Source organism: Lampetra planeri, chromosome 74 (assembly GCF_965212315.1).
Source record: "Lampetra planeri chromosome 74, kcLamPlan1.2.h2, whole genome shotgun sequence".
Taxonomy (NCBI): Eukaryota; Metazoa; Chordata; class Hyperoartia; order Petromyzontiformes; family Petromyzontidae; genus Lampetra; species Lampetra planeri.
The window spans coordinates 4,372,265-4,390,630 of record NC_136179.1 but is presented as its reverse complement, the minus strand read 5'-3'; the positions used below and the strand labels follow the sequence as shown (position 1 = coordinate 4,390,630).

Below are 18,366 nucleotides of genomic sequence, written 5' to 3'. Positions count from 1 at the left end.
TTTTTGGAGTATGGTGCTGCGAAATGCTGCGTACGATGTGGTTGGTTGCAAGAGAGAGAATATTTGTGTTGTTGCTGCAATGTTACGACTGGATTAATGGTGTGTTGGTTGCCTGCAGATCTGCTTGCTATTGTGCTTAAATGTACGCGTGTGATCGCGATATGATGACTGCATGTGCTGTTACACCGTTCTGTACGGTTATGGGGTGCGATGCATTGGTTGTCTATTGGGTTTGGGAGTGTTATTAATTGTGCGTACCTGTTGGAAATTGGTAACAAATTCGAGGGGGACCCAAAAATTTGGTTGTATGGGTGTTGTGCACACGGGATTGCGTGTATATTATAGAGGGGGACCCAAAAATTTGGTTGTATGGGTGTTGTGCACACGAGATTGCGTGTATATTATAGGGGTAATTGAGCTTTTTGAAAATGAGGGTGCGCGATGACGCCGTTGTGGGTGGCTCAGATGTTAATGGTGATGGGGCCGTAAATTGGCGCCAAATGGCGTCGCTCATTCGGTTGATTGCATGCAGCCAGGAGTTGCTTTGCGAGTTGATGTGTGTAACCAATGTGTGTTGGTAAAATATTGGTAAAAAATTATCCGATATGACTGCTGTGCGCAGCAAGCTGGGGCTGTGCGTCTATCGTTGGTGGGGTTGTTACGTGACGGGGGATGCATTTTGTGGCCCCCAGCAAAGGGAAGCTGGGGTGCACGCACGGTGAAAACTGGCCACGTGTTCGCACGTTGGGCCGCCATTTTGCGCGCACGCGGGGTATGGCGACGATGCGCTTTGCGCAAGTGGCCGCCATTTTGAGCGCGCGGGAAAAACCTCGGTGGGGCAAATATTCCATCTGTTATGCCTGCCATTGTTGATTGGGTGATGCACGAGTGGTGGTCACGTCGGCCTATGGCTGATGGCTGACCTGACAGCCCGGAGGCGAAACCTCCGTGGTATGTCTCAAACTAATGGGCCGTGTGCTCATATGGCTCGGGGAGTCATGGTTCAGTTGTGCGGTGGCAGACTGAACCTGGTGTGCCGGGGGCTCACGGGATTTGGGTTAGGGCGTTATTGTCTCTATGCGAGAACATTACCCCGTGGGGGGGGGGGTCGTTGGTGTCTGGCCTTGTCGAGGGATTGATCTTCCCTTGGCTATAAAGCGTCAGACTATAAGAGGCTGGTGTGTGTCCATCGCTGATGGGATAGTAAGGGAGGAGCATGGCCGAGTGCTGCTCATCCCCGAAATTGCACTAGCTGAGAGTATGATCAGTGGATGTTGCTGTGGTTTGACGACCACGGTGAGGGTTAGGGCGAGTTAAACGTTACCGCTGGGGAGCGTGGCTCTCTCCACGCGAGGGTGTGCGACTGGGGGTTTTGTTGAGAGTGACCGTGGGTACATGCTGTGTACGTGAGATGTCTGTGCTGGTCCTCAAGGGAGGACTGCTGGTGGGCAAGAGCAGAAATTTTGTTTTTGTTGTTGTCGCGTGTAAATAATATTGTTGTTAAAATGTAAATACTGGGGCATCCATCGCGTTATTTTGGGTAATTATTGGGGTTTTCTTAAACGGGCCGGAATTACATCATCTCGACTACCCTGGGGCCGGGTGGCTGTCGTGTACGACATGCGGATGTGCGTTGTTGTGCTGTGCCTCAGGGGATTGGATTCTCCTTCTCGTCACAGATCTTCGGCGCCTGCCACACTGGGTGTTACCTGGTGTGCTAGCTGGATGAGGACTTGAAGGAGCAATTGAGCGCCCGTTCGTCATTCTGCTCTACCACTTGTTCTTTGATGTTGGACTTGAGCCGAGTGGATGGAACAACAACAAGGACACGCTCTAAGACACCACATTTCTGGGTTGTGCGCGTGTGCCATTCTTGCGTGTCGGTTGCCGTTGTTGCGCTTTGTGCTATTATTATTCTTGTTGTTCTGTTCCGGTTCCTGATCCCTCCCCTTTCGTTACTTGCGTTGTTGTTATAATCTCCGTTGTGTCTGGGGGACTCCTGTTTGCGATGCCTTCGCCCGCATTATTTTGTTCTGTTTCAGCCGAGGACGGCTGCAATTTTCTCTACGGGGGAGGGTGGTGTAATGCGGGCGTAAACGGCTTGGGGGGAGATGACGTCATGGGGGGAGGAGTCAGGGTCACGTGGTAGGAGATGGTATAGCGGGGAGACAGGAAGACATCTGGGTCAGTCGGGGGAGAGAAGAGTGGAGACCAAGTTGGGTGGTCACCGTGCCTCAGCCTGGTGGCTGATGGGCTCATGACGGCGCCAGTCAGCGGGGTGGAAGAGAGAGTTGGGGATAGAGACGGAGAGTGGCGAGATCGCCACAGAGGCCACGCAGGGCTGAGATTGGAGAGTGGCGAGGTCGCCACAGAGGCCACGCAGGGCGAACGTTGGGGAGTGGCGAGATCGCCACACACGGTAAGACTCGGCACCGCCAGCCAGCGGTGACCGAGCACGGAGGAACGGGGAGCAGCATGGAGCTGCTGTGAGAGCAGCCGGAGCGCTGCACAAGGGGGACCTGCAGCGGAGCTGCAGGAGCGCGAAAGGCTACGGGAGCGAAGGCAGAGGTCGAGCTGCCAAGCGGGGGAGACTCTGAGCGAGGGCCGTGTGGGAATAGTGTAAGAACCCAAATAAAGGACAACGGAGACAGACCCAAAATCGAGTCCTTTATTACAGAAGTATTATATTCGCACTTTGCTCATATGTATGTAAAGTGTTCGTTCAATCGAACCGGGGATCTGATATGCGAATTGTGGGAGGTGCAGGGTAAGAATCGCATTAAAATTCCTAGAATAACAATAGTATTAGCATTTTACTGTGCTTGAATGTATGTTATGTGCAAATGCAATCATTTGTCGTAAATGCGAGGCAGTTGTTAAGAGGTGCACGTTGAATCCAGTGTTAACGTTAATTTTATCATTATATTTAAGGACACTATTGTTTATAATCATTCGCCTGGACATGGCACGTGCCTGGTTTTACTCGATCAACCAAAATTAGTACAATGTCGGTCATAAAGGAGTGCGAGTTCATTAATGAGTAGTATTCGCCTAGCCCCTATGACACTAACCCACACACAGTTATGCTGAGACAAAGTAAACTTTATTCGCTCAAACCTCAGCTCAGACATGATCATAGCAATCATTTACAAAGACGTGTGGGGTCCTGCCGGGCAGCAGAAAAATCAGAATCAGAAGTAGCTGCATTGCCCTCGAAATGTGATGTTGCTGCTGTTGTCGTTGCTGATATCGTTGTTGCTGCTGTAGTTGCTTTATTTGCAGTTATATACGCAGGGATGTGGTGTTCCGTGATGGGATAATGCCTTTGATAAAAAACTATGATCAATCGCACCCGATTGACGCCCTTGATCGGCGCATTTGATCAACTCAGACATTGTAAACTCTCACATGTTAAACTCAAACATATAATATTATATATCATGCTCTCATGCCCTTTGTATTGCACCCGTTGGGTTGCACTCCCTCGTCGAGGAGGCCGCTCTCCTCCTTTTCTACAGTTACATGCTTATTTCTTACATTAACATCATGCTAATCTCTCACACTGTGGTCGTACGTATGATAAGTGAATATGCGAACCAGGGGTAGGATGTGCAGGATTAGAATCGAATTACAATTATTCGAATCCCGCTAGTCGTATTAGAATCACACTGTCCACTGAATGTGTCGAATCAATGTAATTTTTTTTTTAAACTAGAATGTCGTTGTCCATGTGGGGAGATGGAGCGCAGTGGATCGTATCGTCTAAGCTGCTTTTCGGAATCCGTGTGATCACCCAGTCACATCGCCGAACTCCAGTCAAAGCGCCTTACCCAAACTACATCTCCCCAACAAGGCAGCCTTCCCGCTGCTGTGTATTGTGTTTATGGGATAACAGAGGTGTGTATTATCCCATATGCCTTGCCCAAAACGACTGATTGTCCGCTTAACACCCTAGCCCATAAACCACTATTGGTGACTGTTGTTTGAGAGCAGCTATTAAAGTCGCTGCGGCAAACGAGGTGGTGGCTGGCAAAACCATGCCTCGATGTTTGTCTCCGGAGTGCTGCATTCACTTTAATCCCATTTATTCAAAATAAGCGCACAATTACACACTGAGATGCACTTATATATTCATGCATGAAGCACAATGGGCACATTACCCTTCGGTATGTTAATAGACATGCGGATTGTGCCTTCCAAAATTAACAATCGAATGCAAATATCCTGAAAGACAAAGGATTGGATCCTAGGGCGGGGGGGGGTTATAAGGCGGCTCAGAAGCAGAGCTCAATGCCATTTCGAGAGGGAACTTGATGAGGTTGGACGCTCGACTCGTCGCTCTGCTGATCGCCCTTCAACCGCGAGACAACGCAGCCTGGCGAGCACAATTGCTGTGTCGACAGTTAGGCGACTTTGCGTCGGGAGAGTTCGTGGAGACATCTTCAGACGGGTTCCAGACATCGATATACCGTGAATCTCCAAGTAAGTATCTATTTTCGCGGAAAAACTCTTAAACGTATTCGTCGTCTAATTGACGGGATTGTATTGTGCCTCGGTTAGACGCGAGTGTCGTTCTTGTTTTGGCAGTTAAAATCCAAAACTCAACGCTAAACATCCTTGCGGCCGATAGCGTACTTTTGACTCAATAACACCGCTGCTGTTACTACGCTCACATGGAGCAGAGACGCTCTCCACAGCCCCACGCACACGGAGGCAAGAAGCCATTCAATTGCTCTGTGTGTGGGAAGTCCTTTTCACGGCCATTAGATCTTCAGAGACACCAGAGAACACACACGGGCGAGAAGCCATTCCTGTGCCCTGTGTGTGGGAAGACATTTGCACACTCATCACATCTTCAGTCACCAGAGAACACACACTGGCGAGAAGCAATTCCCGTGCTCTGTGTGTGGGAAGGCATTTGCACACTCATCAACTCTTCAGAGTCACCAGAAAACACACACGGGCGAGAAGCCATTTCTGTGCCCTGTGTGTGGGAATACATTTGCACAGGCATCAACTCTTCAAACTCATCAGAGAACACACACGGGCGAGAAGCCATTCCTTTGCTCTGTGTGCGGGCAGACATTTGCACGGTCATCAACTCTTAAAGATCATAAGAAAACACACTTGGGCGAGAGGCCATTCCTGTGCCCTGTATGTGGGAAGACATTTGCGCAGGCATCAACTCTTCAAACTCATCAGAGAACACACACGGGCGAGAAGCCATTCCTGTGCCCTGTGTGTGGGAAGACATTTACAAACTCATCACATCTTCAGAGTCACCAAAGAACACACACGGGCGTGAAGCCATTCTTGTGCTCTGTGTGTGGGAAGGCATTTGCACACTCGTCAACCATGAACAAGCATCAGCAGGTCCACAATGATAGGAAATCAAAAGCTGAAATTCAAGGTGCTGCAATGAGTCCTGACGAAGTTTCCACCTTCGATCCCATGCAGTTGGATCCCGAGAGATGGATGGATGTAATGGAGTGGCTCGAGGATCAAACCGAGAGCTCGGGGTGACTGAAATATAATGTTGCATGCGGTTATACCTATTAAGCTGTCTTGAGTACTTTTGTGTGTAATTCTGACCCTTTAGTTTTACAGTTCGTTTGAGAGTTTCTTGACGTGCAGGTGGTGATTTTTGATGTTGTCGGATTACTTGGTGAAGTGGTGTGATGAGCAGTGTTTATGAGAGGGTTCAATTCCAGAAAATATTGTAGTGTTTAAGTCTTCCTGTTGAGCTAAAGTTGGAATGCATCTGTAGTCAGATCTGTACTCAACATTTTAAACGGGTTTTTTTTCAAGTATAAAGCTTTTTTTGGTTGGTAATAATCGACTTTAGGATGTACATTGATGACGCGTTCGTTGGATATATGTCCTTGACTTCAACATAGACGAACAGTGAACAAACGTGGTGAACTAATAAGGAAATCATGGGGAATGATACTTTAACGCTTTCGTATTCCTGGAACGGATATGGTTTGCATTGTACTGTAACTGTTTGACAATAGAACATAATACATATTCGGTTGGAGTTTTAACGTAAAAATTATTGCAGATTAATAAAAACGTATTTTAACAAATTATTGTCCGTTTATTTATTTTACAATGTTCATAGCTAAAACGTGTTTTAAGCGAGTTTCAGGTGGAGGATCTTCGTCACACAAATCTGCCCTTAACCGGCAGCATCTTGGCTGTCTCTCCATTAACATGTGTCCCTGGAGGGAAAAGGTCCCCATTATAAATCTATTCGCAACGTTACGGTCCCTAATCATCAAGTATGACATGTGAACTGTAACACTATCAACGATAACAAAAATAATTAAAATACTATAATCTATTAACTAGTTTCATCATTTATAACACCAAAAACAGAGGTACGGTATTATTAGTTTTGAACAACATAAATGGAGGTTAGTAATTATAATCGCACTGTGATAATCTTAGAATCATACTGTGGCCATATGCATGTTAAGTGAATGCGAACCGGGGGTAGGATATGCAAGATTTGAATCTCATTACAATTATTAAAATCTCACTAGTCGAATTAGAATCAAACTGTCCACTGTTAGATGAATGTCATGTTAATTTAATCGAATAGCTATATACGTTATGTAAACATATAAAGTGTATAACAATCACATATTATAACATAATTGCATTTCATATGATTTGAAAAACATACGTTCATTTAAAAAAAAACTTAGAATTTCGTGGACCTAGTGGGGAGATGGAGCGCAGTGGATCGGATCGTCTCCGCTGCTGTCGACGGGGCCAAGCAGCGAATGTTTAACTCCAGTCACAGCGCCTTACCCAAACTACATCTCCCCAACAAGGCAGCCTTCCCTCTGCTGTGTATTTTAGCCGTATAACAATTCGTCAAGAAAATGCATGATTACAATGTCTTTCATAAAGGAGAATGAGTTCATTCATGAGTAGTATTCGCTAAGCCCAGATGGCACTAACCTGCACTCAGTTATGTTGAAACAAAGTAAACATTAGTCGCTCAACTCTCAGCTCATTCATAGTCATTGCAATTATTTCCAAATCCGTGTGGGGTCCCACGAGGACAGGGCACGGCCAAAAACTCTCACATTATAAACTCACACTGTAAGCTCTAACATTATAAACTCTAACAATTTAACTGTTATAGCTATACATGTAACTCTATAACAATAACACTGTAAACTGATTTTATAGTAAAATCTAATGTTGTGAACTCTAACAAGAAAACCTATGAGCTCTACATTATAACGCTAAAAAATAACATTATAAGCTCGTGTTATAGATTGGAACACCATACATTGAAGTGTGATATTGGAATCGCATTCGAATTATTAGAATTACTCCGTGGTCCTCTTCGAATCACACTATGCTCGTAAGTAAATCACATGTCTGTATGTAATATGTATGTAATATGGACGTGCGAACCAAGAGTGGGATCTGTGAAACGGAAGGTGCAGGATCAGGATTTGATTACATTTTTTGTCGTACCAGAATTACAATGTGCTCAAATCTACGTTATATGTAAGTACGCATCAGAAGACCAAAATGCGGCCTGCGAGGTGCCAGGTTTAGAATCGCATAAAATTATTAGAATCACACCATGGTCGTATTAGAATCAAGTTGCCCACTGATTGATGAATGTTCCATCTCAACGGCATCGAATAGCAATATACAAGTATGGAAATTTATAAATAATTGAACAAACTCACTATGAGCTCGTGAGATTATGAATCGTTACAATTCTAATGACTCCAGACTCTGTAGACTGTAGAGGGTTATTGTATTTAGCCTTTAACACTACTTACGACACCGGAATCACGATCTAGCAACGACGAGACAGCAACAAGCCACGACCCGATATTCCACCAAAACAGCCCTGAACGTCGTTCCTCCTCCTCTCTTATTCGTGGTGAGAATTTCCCACCACCATTTGTCCCGCCTTCCATTCTTGAACTCTCTCTATCATATTGTCACTGATTGTCCCTTACTAGATGCACTGTCTTTACATCAACAACAGTTATTAGAAGCCACGTGCGTCAGGGCAGCAGCTGTAGCAAAATTTCCCAAACCTAACACTCAACTGTACGGGGTAAGCGGTGTGACCACACTCACCTGTCAACAACAAGAAAACAACACAATAACCACAACAACAATCCTAACACGCTTCCACCTTGTTCAACTGGACCCTTCAATTGTCCGTGTGTTGGGCGTGGATCCTACGAGTGCAACCTTGCGCATTTTGACCTGGTTCTCGACGCCGGTCCATCGCCCATGGTGAAATCTTGTGCCGGGGCTTCAAGGGTTCGCACCACAGCCTTGAAGGGTTAGGCAGGTCCCTGGCTTCTTTTGAGAAACATGACTGGGCTCCAGGCACTGATTCCTCACACGTGGAAGATCCTTGAAGCACCCCAGGCCTCAGGGGCTAGGAAACTGTGAGCGGCACAACACATTTACTTTGGCGTACGGTTTCCGTTGCCGAGAGCCCCACGACGTCGGACACACCAGACTTGGGCTGTACAGGACATGGGGATGAGCTGTCTGGGTGGGGACGGACATAAGTCTTGAGGCGGGATGGGTGGACGAACCAACGGCGACGCCCTATCTGCATTCGTACACACTTAGGACGTTTCACCTCTATGACTTCAGCTGTATCACTATAAACGATATCACTCAACATTAAACGACTATAGACTGGTTTCCTAATTCATTACAACATAAACTGAGGTACGGTATTCAAATCTCATTAGAAGTATTATAATCGCACTCTGCTCATATGTATGTAAAGCGAACGTTCCATCGAACCGGGGGTTGGATATGCGAACTGTGGGGGGTGCAGGGCTATAATAGAATTTAAATTCCTAGAATAACAATATTGTCGTATTAGCATTTTACTGTGCTTGACTGTATGTTACGTGTAAAATGCAAATTGTTAGTCGTAAATGCGAGGCAGGGGTTAAGAGGTGCATGTTTAATCCAGTGTTAACGTTTAGTTTAGCATCATATTTAAAGACAATATTGGTAATAAAAATAATTCTGGACATGGCAAGTGCCTTGTTCGTCTCGATCAACCAAAATTAGTAGAATGTCGGTCATAAAGGAGTGCGAGTTCTTTCATGAGTAGTATTCGCTGAGCCCCCAGACACTAACCTACACACAGTTATGGTTAAACAAAGTAACGTTTAGTCACATCATTCTCAGCTCAGACATGATCATCGCAATCATTTCCAAAGACGTGTGGGGTCCCGCGAGAGCAGGGTCTGGCTACAAATAGTCGAGCAGCAGAAACAGCAGAATCAGAAGTAGTTACGTCGCCCTCAAAATGTGTTGTTGCTGCTGCTGTCGCTGATGTTATTGGTGCTGCTTTAGTTCCGTCTGTTGCTGTTATGCGTCGGGTGGTGGCTCATTTACTCATTACCACCCATAATCATCAACACAAATCATCTTCTTAAACAATTACGCTGGTTTGGTCGTCTGCGTGCGTATCTGGACGTTAATTTATTTACGGACCCGCCCAAACAGCTAGCTCTGATTCGTCGATACAAATTAATAAAACAGCCGGCAAAAAGCCACAGCTCACTTTCATTCGACAAATATAAATAAATAAACCTGCCGCACAACAGCGTCTCTTCGGTCAACAATTGCACCTATTTTCACGCAACACCATATTCACAGTGATGGTCGCAATGCAAAATCTACTGTAGGTACAGTGTTGCTGTTGCACCCGCCGAACACTGCGTTCTGGTGGCGATATCTCCCCAACGAAGAACGTCCGCGGCTGCAACCAAGAACCCTCCACTAATCGGATAGCCACATACATTTTCAATTCCAAAACTTTCAATAAAATCTGTTCATTATTGCTGGGGTTCGATTCGACGGCCCAGTGGACATAACTGACCACTCTTTCGTACGCAGCTCCATCAATATTGCGGCCATTCCCTTGAAACCACTGTGCTTAATCTTTCACTGGGCCGAAACAAGTGTGTGCAAAGTGGCCCTGCACAGTTCCCGGCCCTACATATCAAACCAGCGCTCGAGAAATTCTGTCCGTGTCGCCTTCAATCTCATTGGACAAATTAATTATCCCTTACATTTAATTGCCTGAAAGTGGGCTGCGTGCATTTTGGCGGCAGCACGCGTCAGTCAGTCAGTCGTCCATTTCCAAACATGCAGCAGCACACAGAGGGTAAGCGGTGTGTCATAGCATAGGTTTGCCAAGGTCTGCGCCGCAGTGGTACAGTGCACTGTGGGCGCAGACCCTGCGCTGTGTGAGTGTGGTGTGTATGCAAGTGTGCGAATGGTAGTTACGCTAATATTACGTATATTTATTTAAAAAATGGGTGCTGCGTGCTGCGATTAGTGGAGTCCCCAAACAACTTTACCTTACGAGTAGGCAGGGCTCGCTATACGGTCAGTCTTAGCGGACTGAGCTGCCAGCTTCACCTGCCGGGACCACGGCCAGTTGCGTAGCGCCCCCTACAGTTTCGGGACTGTCGCCCATGGCTCAATACCCCCATGGGGCAACCGAGCTCACTGTTTGATTGGTACAATGGTTACTTTTCGCTTCATCCGGCTTATTACCATTTAGATGTATTGACGTTGATCACGTCTCCATGGACGGCATAACACCGACAAATAACATTTTCGAAATAAAAAAAACAGCTGGCCCCATAGCGGATCTGTGTGTGTACATACAGACGGAGGATGCAGGGGCCAACCTGTGTGCGACCGGAACGGTGCCATTGTTGACCAATGTCACTGTGGCTGGCGCACACGCTCACGCACACCGGAACTGTGTCTTTGCAATGCAATGGCATGGTGGATGGTGGAGCGCATATGGATGGTGCGTTACGAATAAAATAAAACAAAACAAACCGCTGGAAGCAGCCATGCGAGCAGGCTACCTTGAGAGCGATCGCGAATGGGTTTCGTGTCTGGAAGAAGCCTCGCTCTTTCAGATGCCGTACCAGCTTCGTCAACTCTTCGCTACGATTCTGCTGTATTCCATGCCAGCAGATACGAAGGCTCTCTGGGATAAATTCTACGACGAGTACCAGTACCGCCAGCTGACCAACAAAGAAGAAATGGTAAATATTCTTGGTTCTTTCGGTAAAGTCACGTAGAAGGGAAGTAATAAAATAATAAAATAAAACATAATAAAATAATTCTCACGACGTTTTGGCCACAACGCAAGCAGCCGTCCTCAGGTGAAAACCAGGTCTCGATTTAAAGCTTTCGTGACTGCAGGGATTCATCTTCTTGGTTCTTTCGGTAAAGTCACGTAGAAGGGAAGTAATAAAATAATAAAAATAAAACATAATAAAACAATTCTCACGACGTTTCGGCCACAACGCAAGCAGCCGTCCTCAGGCTGCTTGCGTTGTGGCCGAAACGTCGTGAGAATTGTTTTATTATGTTTTATTTTTATTATTTTATTACTTCCCTTCTACGTGACTTTACCGAAAGAACCAAGAAGAAAAAAACCAGGTCTGTTGAGGCGACAGCGTCTGAATGAAACAGCACACGTGCTTGGAGCATATATATAAGCTGGGTTGGAAGGGGGGGGGAAGGGCGCCTTGACAAAAAAATTGCATATCAAGAGGAATTTAGCATATTTATGGGAAATGCAGGTATGTGATTAGTACTACTTATGCCCGTGCATTATGCATGATTAGCAGCATCAAAGGGAGGGGATATGGGAAATGCAGGTATGTGATTAGTACTACTTATGCCCGTGCATTATGCAGGATTAGCAGCATCAAAGAAAATAAAAGAAATGGTAAAGTTCAAGACCCTTCACAGCCTCCACGAGTTCCTCACGGCAGGTGGGATGGCTCTGTCGGACTTTGACGACCTCCCGCAGCTTTCCGAGTACCCACACTTGGTCTTGGACTCGCTGCTTGAGAACAACCATATCCGCCGCGAATTGGACACGAAGGACTTCCCATTTCGACTTCGGCGCAAACAGTTCCCCATTGTCCCAGCCTTCGCGATGACCATCAACAAGGCGCAAGTGCAAACTGTTCACAACCTGGGATTATATCTTCCAACGCCATGCTTCTCTCACGGCCAACTGTGCGTGGCACTATCGCGAGTCACGGCAAGATCCAACATCAAGGCGCTTATTGAGGGACCTGACGACGAGGAGGAAGACGGAGTGTACACGAAGAATATCGTGTATCGCCAGATATTTCAATAAGTTGCATTCTTTAATATTGTCAATTGGGCGTCTCATAAAAATTAACATAAAAAATCACCAAAACATGTCTATTGTGTCCAGCCACTTTCAACTCCCCACCAACCAAGCATATACACACCGCCCGCGAAGCGGGCTGCGACTGCTAGTGTTAATAGACATGCGGATTGTACCTTCCAAAAGTAACAATCGAATGCAAATATCCTGAAAGACAAAAGATTGGATCCAAGGGGGGGGAGTTATAAGGCGGCTCAGAAGCAGAGCTCAATGCCATTTCGATAGGGAACTTGAAGAGGTTGGACGCTCGACTCGTCGCTCTGCTGATCGCCCTTCTACCGCGAGACAACGCAGCCTGGCGAGCACAATTGCTGTGTCGATAGTTAGGCGACTTTGCGTCGGGAGAGTTCGTGGCGACATCTTCAGACGGGTACTAGACATCAATATATAACGTGAATCTCCAAGTAAGTGTCTATTTTCGCGGATAAACTCCTAAACGTGTTTGTCGTCAAATTTATGGGATTTTTTTGCCGATAGCGTACTTTTGACTCGATAACACCGCTACTGTTACTACGCTCACATGGAGCAGAGACGCTCTCCACAGCCCCACGCACACGGAGGCAAGAAGCCATTCAATTGCTTTGTGTGTGGGAAGTCCTTTTCATGGCCATCAGATCTTCAGAGACACCAGAGAACACACACGGGCGAGAAGCCATTCCTGTGCCCTGTGTGTGGGAAGACATTTGCAAAGTCATCACATCTTCATATTCACCAGAAAACACACACGGGCGAGAAGCCATTCCTGTGCCCTGTGTGTGGGAAGACATTTGCACAGTCATCACATCTTCAGAGTCATCAGAGAACACACACGGGCGAGAAGCCATTCCTGTGCCCTGTGTGTGGGAAGACATTTGCACAGTCATCACATCTTCAGAGTCATCAGAGAACACACACGGGCGAGAAGCCATTCCTGTGCCCTGTGTGTGGGAAGACATTTGCACAGTCATCACATCTTCAGAGTCACCAGAGAACACACACGGGCGAGAAGCCATTCCTGTGTCCTGTGTGTGGGAAGGCATTTGCACAGTCGTCAAAACGGAACAGGCATCAGAAGGTCCACGATGATAGGAAGCTGAAATCAAAAGGTGAAATTCAAGGTGCTGAAATAAGTCCTGAAGATAATTCCACCTTCGATCCCATGCAGTTGGATCCCGAGAGATGGCTGGATGTAATGGAGTGGCTCGAGGATCAAACCGAGAGCTCGGGGTGACTGAAAAAAGTATTACGTCATGTGGTTATACCTTTTAATCCGTATCAAGTTCTTTTGTGTATAATTTTGACCATTTTAGTTTTACAGTTTTTGTGAGTTTAATTCCGTGCACAGTGGTGGTTTGTAATGTTATCGGATTACTTGCCGAAGTGGTGTGATGAGCACTGGTTGTGAGAGGGTTCAATTGTAGTCGTTAAGTGTTCCTGTTGAGCTAAAGTTGGAATGCGTCCGTAGGTACATGTTTACTCAACATTTTAAAAGGTTTTTTTTTCAAGTATAAACTTTTTTTTGGTTGGTAATAATAGACTTTAGATAGTCGATTTCAGGATGTACATTGATGACGCGTTCGTTGGATATATGGCCTTGACTTCAACATAGACGCACAGAGAACAAATGTGGTGAACTATTAAGGAAATCATGGGGAATGATACTTTAACGCTTTGGTATTCCTGGAACGGAAATGGTTTGCATTGTACTGGAAATGTGTGAACATAGGACATAATAAATATTCCCTTCGAGTTTTGACGTAAAAATGATTGCAGATGAATAAAAAAGGATTTTTACAAATGTTTGTCCGGTCTTTATTTTATAATGTTCCTAGCAAAAACATGTGAAGATAATTTCAGATGGAGGATCTCCGTCACACAAGTGTGCCCTTAACCGGCAGCATCTTGGCTGTCTACCCGATTAACACGTGTTCCTTGAGGGGAAATGTCCCCGTAGTTAATCGTTCATCAACGTACCAGTCCCTAATCCCCGAAGCATATCGGGGATAAACTGTACTCTATAACATGTAAACTGTAATACTATAAACGATAACACTAAACATTAAACGATTATAAACTAGTGCTTAAAATTATAACCATATAAACGGAGGTAAGGTATTATAATATCATTAGAAGCATTAGATTCACAGTGTGGTCGTATAAGAATCTCTAATATGTATGTATAGTGTACGTGCAAGGATCGGATACAAATTAATACAATTACAACATGGTCATATTACAATCACGGTTTTCACTGCTAGATGTCATCGAATAACAAAAGACGGAATATATTTATATAAATACACGCACAAACCCATTATAAACTCAGGAGATTATGAATCGTTACAATTATTATAACAATCACAAATTGTGAAAAAGAGAAATTCACACGAGCAAAACACCACGCTCACGTGACGAATTCTGCAACACTCAAGTGACAGAACTCAACAAAAAACACCGCAATAAAAAACACAACATCAATGGACAAATCCTAACAAACAGACAACACACGCACGTTAGTAGCTGTTAGAAGAAAACAACATCTAGCACCTTTCAACTATACACATACAGCCCCAAAGAGCCAACTCGTAAATGGGGCGGTATATGACAGCCTTCGCTGCTGTCGACGGGGCCAAGCAGCGAGTGTTTAACTCCATTGTTTCAGAATCCGTGTCATCACCCGGTCACAGTGCCTTAGCCAAACTACATCTCCCCAACAAGGCAACCTTCCCTATGCTGTATATTTTAGCAGTATATTTACGGACGCACTTGAAGATACCAATTCGTCTAGAAAAGGCAGGCGACTTGTTCTACCAACATGATTTCAATTTCTATACGAAAGAAGTATGAGTTCATTCATGAGTAGTATTCACTAAGCACCGATGACACTAACCTACACACAGTTATGATTAAACAAAGTAAACATTAGTCGCTCATCCCAGCTCAGACATGATCATAGCAATTATTTCCAAATCCCGGTCGGGTCCCACGAGAACAGGGCACGTCCACAAACTCTCAAATTGTAAACTCACATAGCATACTCTAACATTATAAACTCTAACAATATAACCGTTAAAATATGAGCTATACATTGCAACGCTTTAAAATAACACTATAAAATACTATTATAGTAAACTATAATGTTGTGAACTCTAACAATATAAGCTATGAGCTATACATTATAACTCTATAAAATAACAATAAATTGGTGTTAAAGATTAGAACACCGTACATTGAAGTGGGCTATTCGAATTCGAATTCTCAGCTTCACACCGTGGTACTATAAGAATCACAATATGCTAGTCAGTATGTAACATGTCTGTATGTAAAATGTATGCATGTAACATGTCTGTATGTAATATGTATGCATGAGATATGTCTGTATGTAGTATGTATGCATGTAACATCTTAAACAACTACGCTGGTTTGGTCGTCTGCGTGCGTATCTGGACGTTAATTTATTTACGGACCCGCCCAAACAGCTCGCTCTGATTCGATGAAAATAAAACAGCCGGCAAAAAGCCACAGCTCACTTTGATTCGATAAAGAATAAATAATTAACACGCCCGGAAGAGAGCGATAGCATAGGTTTGCCAAGGTCTGCGCCGCAGTGCTGCAGTGCACTGTGGGCGCAGACCCTGCGCTGTGTGAGTGTGGTGTGTATGCAAGTGTGCGAATGGTAGTTACGCTAATATTACGTTTATTTATGTAAATGGGTGCTGCGTGCTGCGATTAGTGGAGCCCCCAAACAACTTTACCTTACGAGTAGGCAGGGGTCGCTATACAGTGAGTCTTTGTGTAGCGCCCCCTACAGTTTCGCCCATGGGTCAATACCCCCATGGGGCAACCCAGCTGACTGTTTGATGGGTACAATGGGTACTATCCGGCTTATTACCATTATTATGTATTGACGTTGATCACGTCTCCATGGACGGCTTGCTGTCTACTTCGGTTGTGTAATTGAGATGCTGTGCATGCTGCTGCTGGTAAGGGCATGTGTTGCATAATATGCAGCATGTGTCCGCGTATCATGTTTGCCACGGATGCAGTTGGCGTTACTGTACATTTATCATGGTTTGGAGTGCCAATTCCATGCACTTTGAAATGTAATAAACTGTCTACAAAGGTTGCAGCCCGGCCCCCGCCGTTGTCTCTCTCTGGCCGTTGCACAAGCCATATCGGAATTTGCGACATGCTAAAACAATGAGTACACCCGGGTAACTCCCTGGATCAAAATGGGCATTGGAAAGTGATCGCTTTATTGAGATGATTATGGTACTACCACAGGGTATTGTGAACGGTTCAGGAGGAGGAGATGTCTGGATTTGTAAGTCTCACAGTACCGATAAGAAGCGCCGGGTGGGGGATGCCCTCCACTGGGGTACAAATTCTGTCATTATTAGTATACGATCATGCAATGTTTCTATCTGCAAGCTGTCATAACTGAAACGATTCCCGTTATTGTTCGATTGAGAGTGACCCACACCTCTGATACCATATGTGAGGAACCCAAAAATCTGATGCATGCGTAAAACACCCACAATGGGAATACGTAAACGTAAAAACACCAACAAAATACATTTTAATATAAAAGGTGGCCCCATAGCGGATCTGTCTGTGGGTGTACATACAGACGGAGGATGCAGGGGCCAACCTGTGTGCGATCGGAACGGTGCAATTGCTGACCAATGTCACTGTGGATGGCGCACACGCTGACGCACACCGGAGCTGTGTCTTTGCGATGCAAGGACACGGTGGATGGTGGAGCGCATATGGATGGTGCGTTACGAATAAAATAAAACAAAACAAACCGCTGGAAGCAGCCATGCGAGCAGGCTACCTTGAGAGCGATCGCGAATGGGTTGCGTGTGTGGAAGAAGCCTCGCTCTTTCAGATGCCGTACCAGCTTCGTCAACTCTTCGCTACCATTCTGCTGTATTCCATGCCAGCAAATACGAAGGCTCTCTGGGATAAATTCTACGTCGAATTGGCTCGCGATTACGAGTACCAGTACCGCCAGCTGACCAACAAAGAAGAAATGGTAAATCTTCTTGCTTCTTTCGGTAAAGTCACGTAGAAGGGAAGTAATAAAATAAATAAAAATAAAACATGATAAAATAATTCTCACGACGTTTTGGCCACAACGCAAGCAGCCGTTCTCAGGTGAAAACCAGGTCTGTCGAGGCGACAGCGTCTGAATGAAACAGCACACGTGCTGGGTTGGAAGGGGGGGGAAAGGGCGCCTTCACAAAAAAACATGTGCATATCAAGAGCAATTTAGCATATTTAGTACTACTTATGCCAGTGCATTATGCAGGATTAGCAGAATCAAAGGGAGGGGATATGGGAAATGCAGGTATGTGATTAGTACTACTTATGCCCGTGCATTATGCAGGATTAGCAGCATCAAAGGGAGGGGATATGGGAAATGCAGGAATGTGATTAGTACTACTTATACCCGTGCATTATGCAGGATTAGCAGCATCAACGAAAATAAAAGAAATTGTAAAGTTCAAGACCCTTCACAGCCTCCACGAGTTCCTCACGGCAGGTTTGATGGCTCTGTCGGACTTTGACGACCTCCCGCAGCTTTCCGAGTACCCACACTTGGTCTTGGACTCGCTGCTTGAGAACAACCATATCCGCCGCGAATTGGACACGAAGGACTTCCCATTTCGACTTCGGCGCAAACAGTTCCCCATTGTCCCAGCCTTCGCGATGACCATCAACAAGGCGCAAGGGCAAACTGTTCACAACCTGGGATTATATCTTCCAACGCCATGCTTCTCTCACGGCCAACTGTACGTGGCACTATCGCGAGTCACGGCAAGATCCAACATCAAGGCGCTCATTGAGGGACCTGACGACGAGGAGTAAGACGGAGTGTACACGAAGAATATCGTGTATCGCCAGATATTTCAATAAGTTGCATTCTATATTTGAATAAGTTGCATTCTTTAATATTGTCGATTGAGCGTCTCATAAAAATGCATAAAACCTCACAAAAATAAACATAAAACAATCACCAAAACATGTCTATTGTGTCCAGCCACTTTCAACTCCCCACCAACCAGGCATATACACACCGCCCGCTTGTAAATCATTAATAGCGAAGCGTGGCCTCGCGTGAT

General features: G+C 45.4%; 2 protein-coding genes across 2 annotated transcripts in view; one reads left to right on the top strand and one right to left on the bottom strand.

Moving 5' to 3' along the window:
- Positions 1-18,366, bottom strand: part of LOC144737840 (uncharacterized) — a 55,974-nt gene that overhangs the window by 11,007 nt on the left and 26,601 nt on the right. The gene's annotated exons all lie outside the window — the stretch shown is intronic.
- LOC144737807 (uncharacterized) lies at positions 12,780-18,112 on the top strand. The gene is made up of 2 exons (XM_078620681.1): positions 12,780-13,344; positions 17,787-18,112. The coding sequence occupies exons 1-2, from the start codon at positions 12,780-12,782 to the stop codon at positions 18,110-18,112; spliced, it is 891 nt and encodes a 296-aa protein (XP_078476807.1).

What these genes read in the sequence shown, in the direction of transcription:
- LOC144737807 (XM_078620681.1), top strand. Translation starts at nt 12,780, where the DNA reads ATGGAGCAGAGACGCTCTCCACAGCCCCACGCACACGGAGGCAAGAAG. An exon ending in TAGGAAGCTGAAATCAAAAG is followed by an intron (nt 13,345 to 17,786) that starts GTGAAATTCAAG and finishes TCCTCACGGCAG; the next exon opens with GTTTGATGGCTCTGTCGGAC.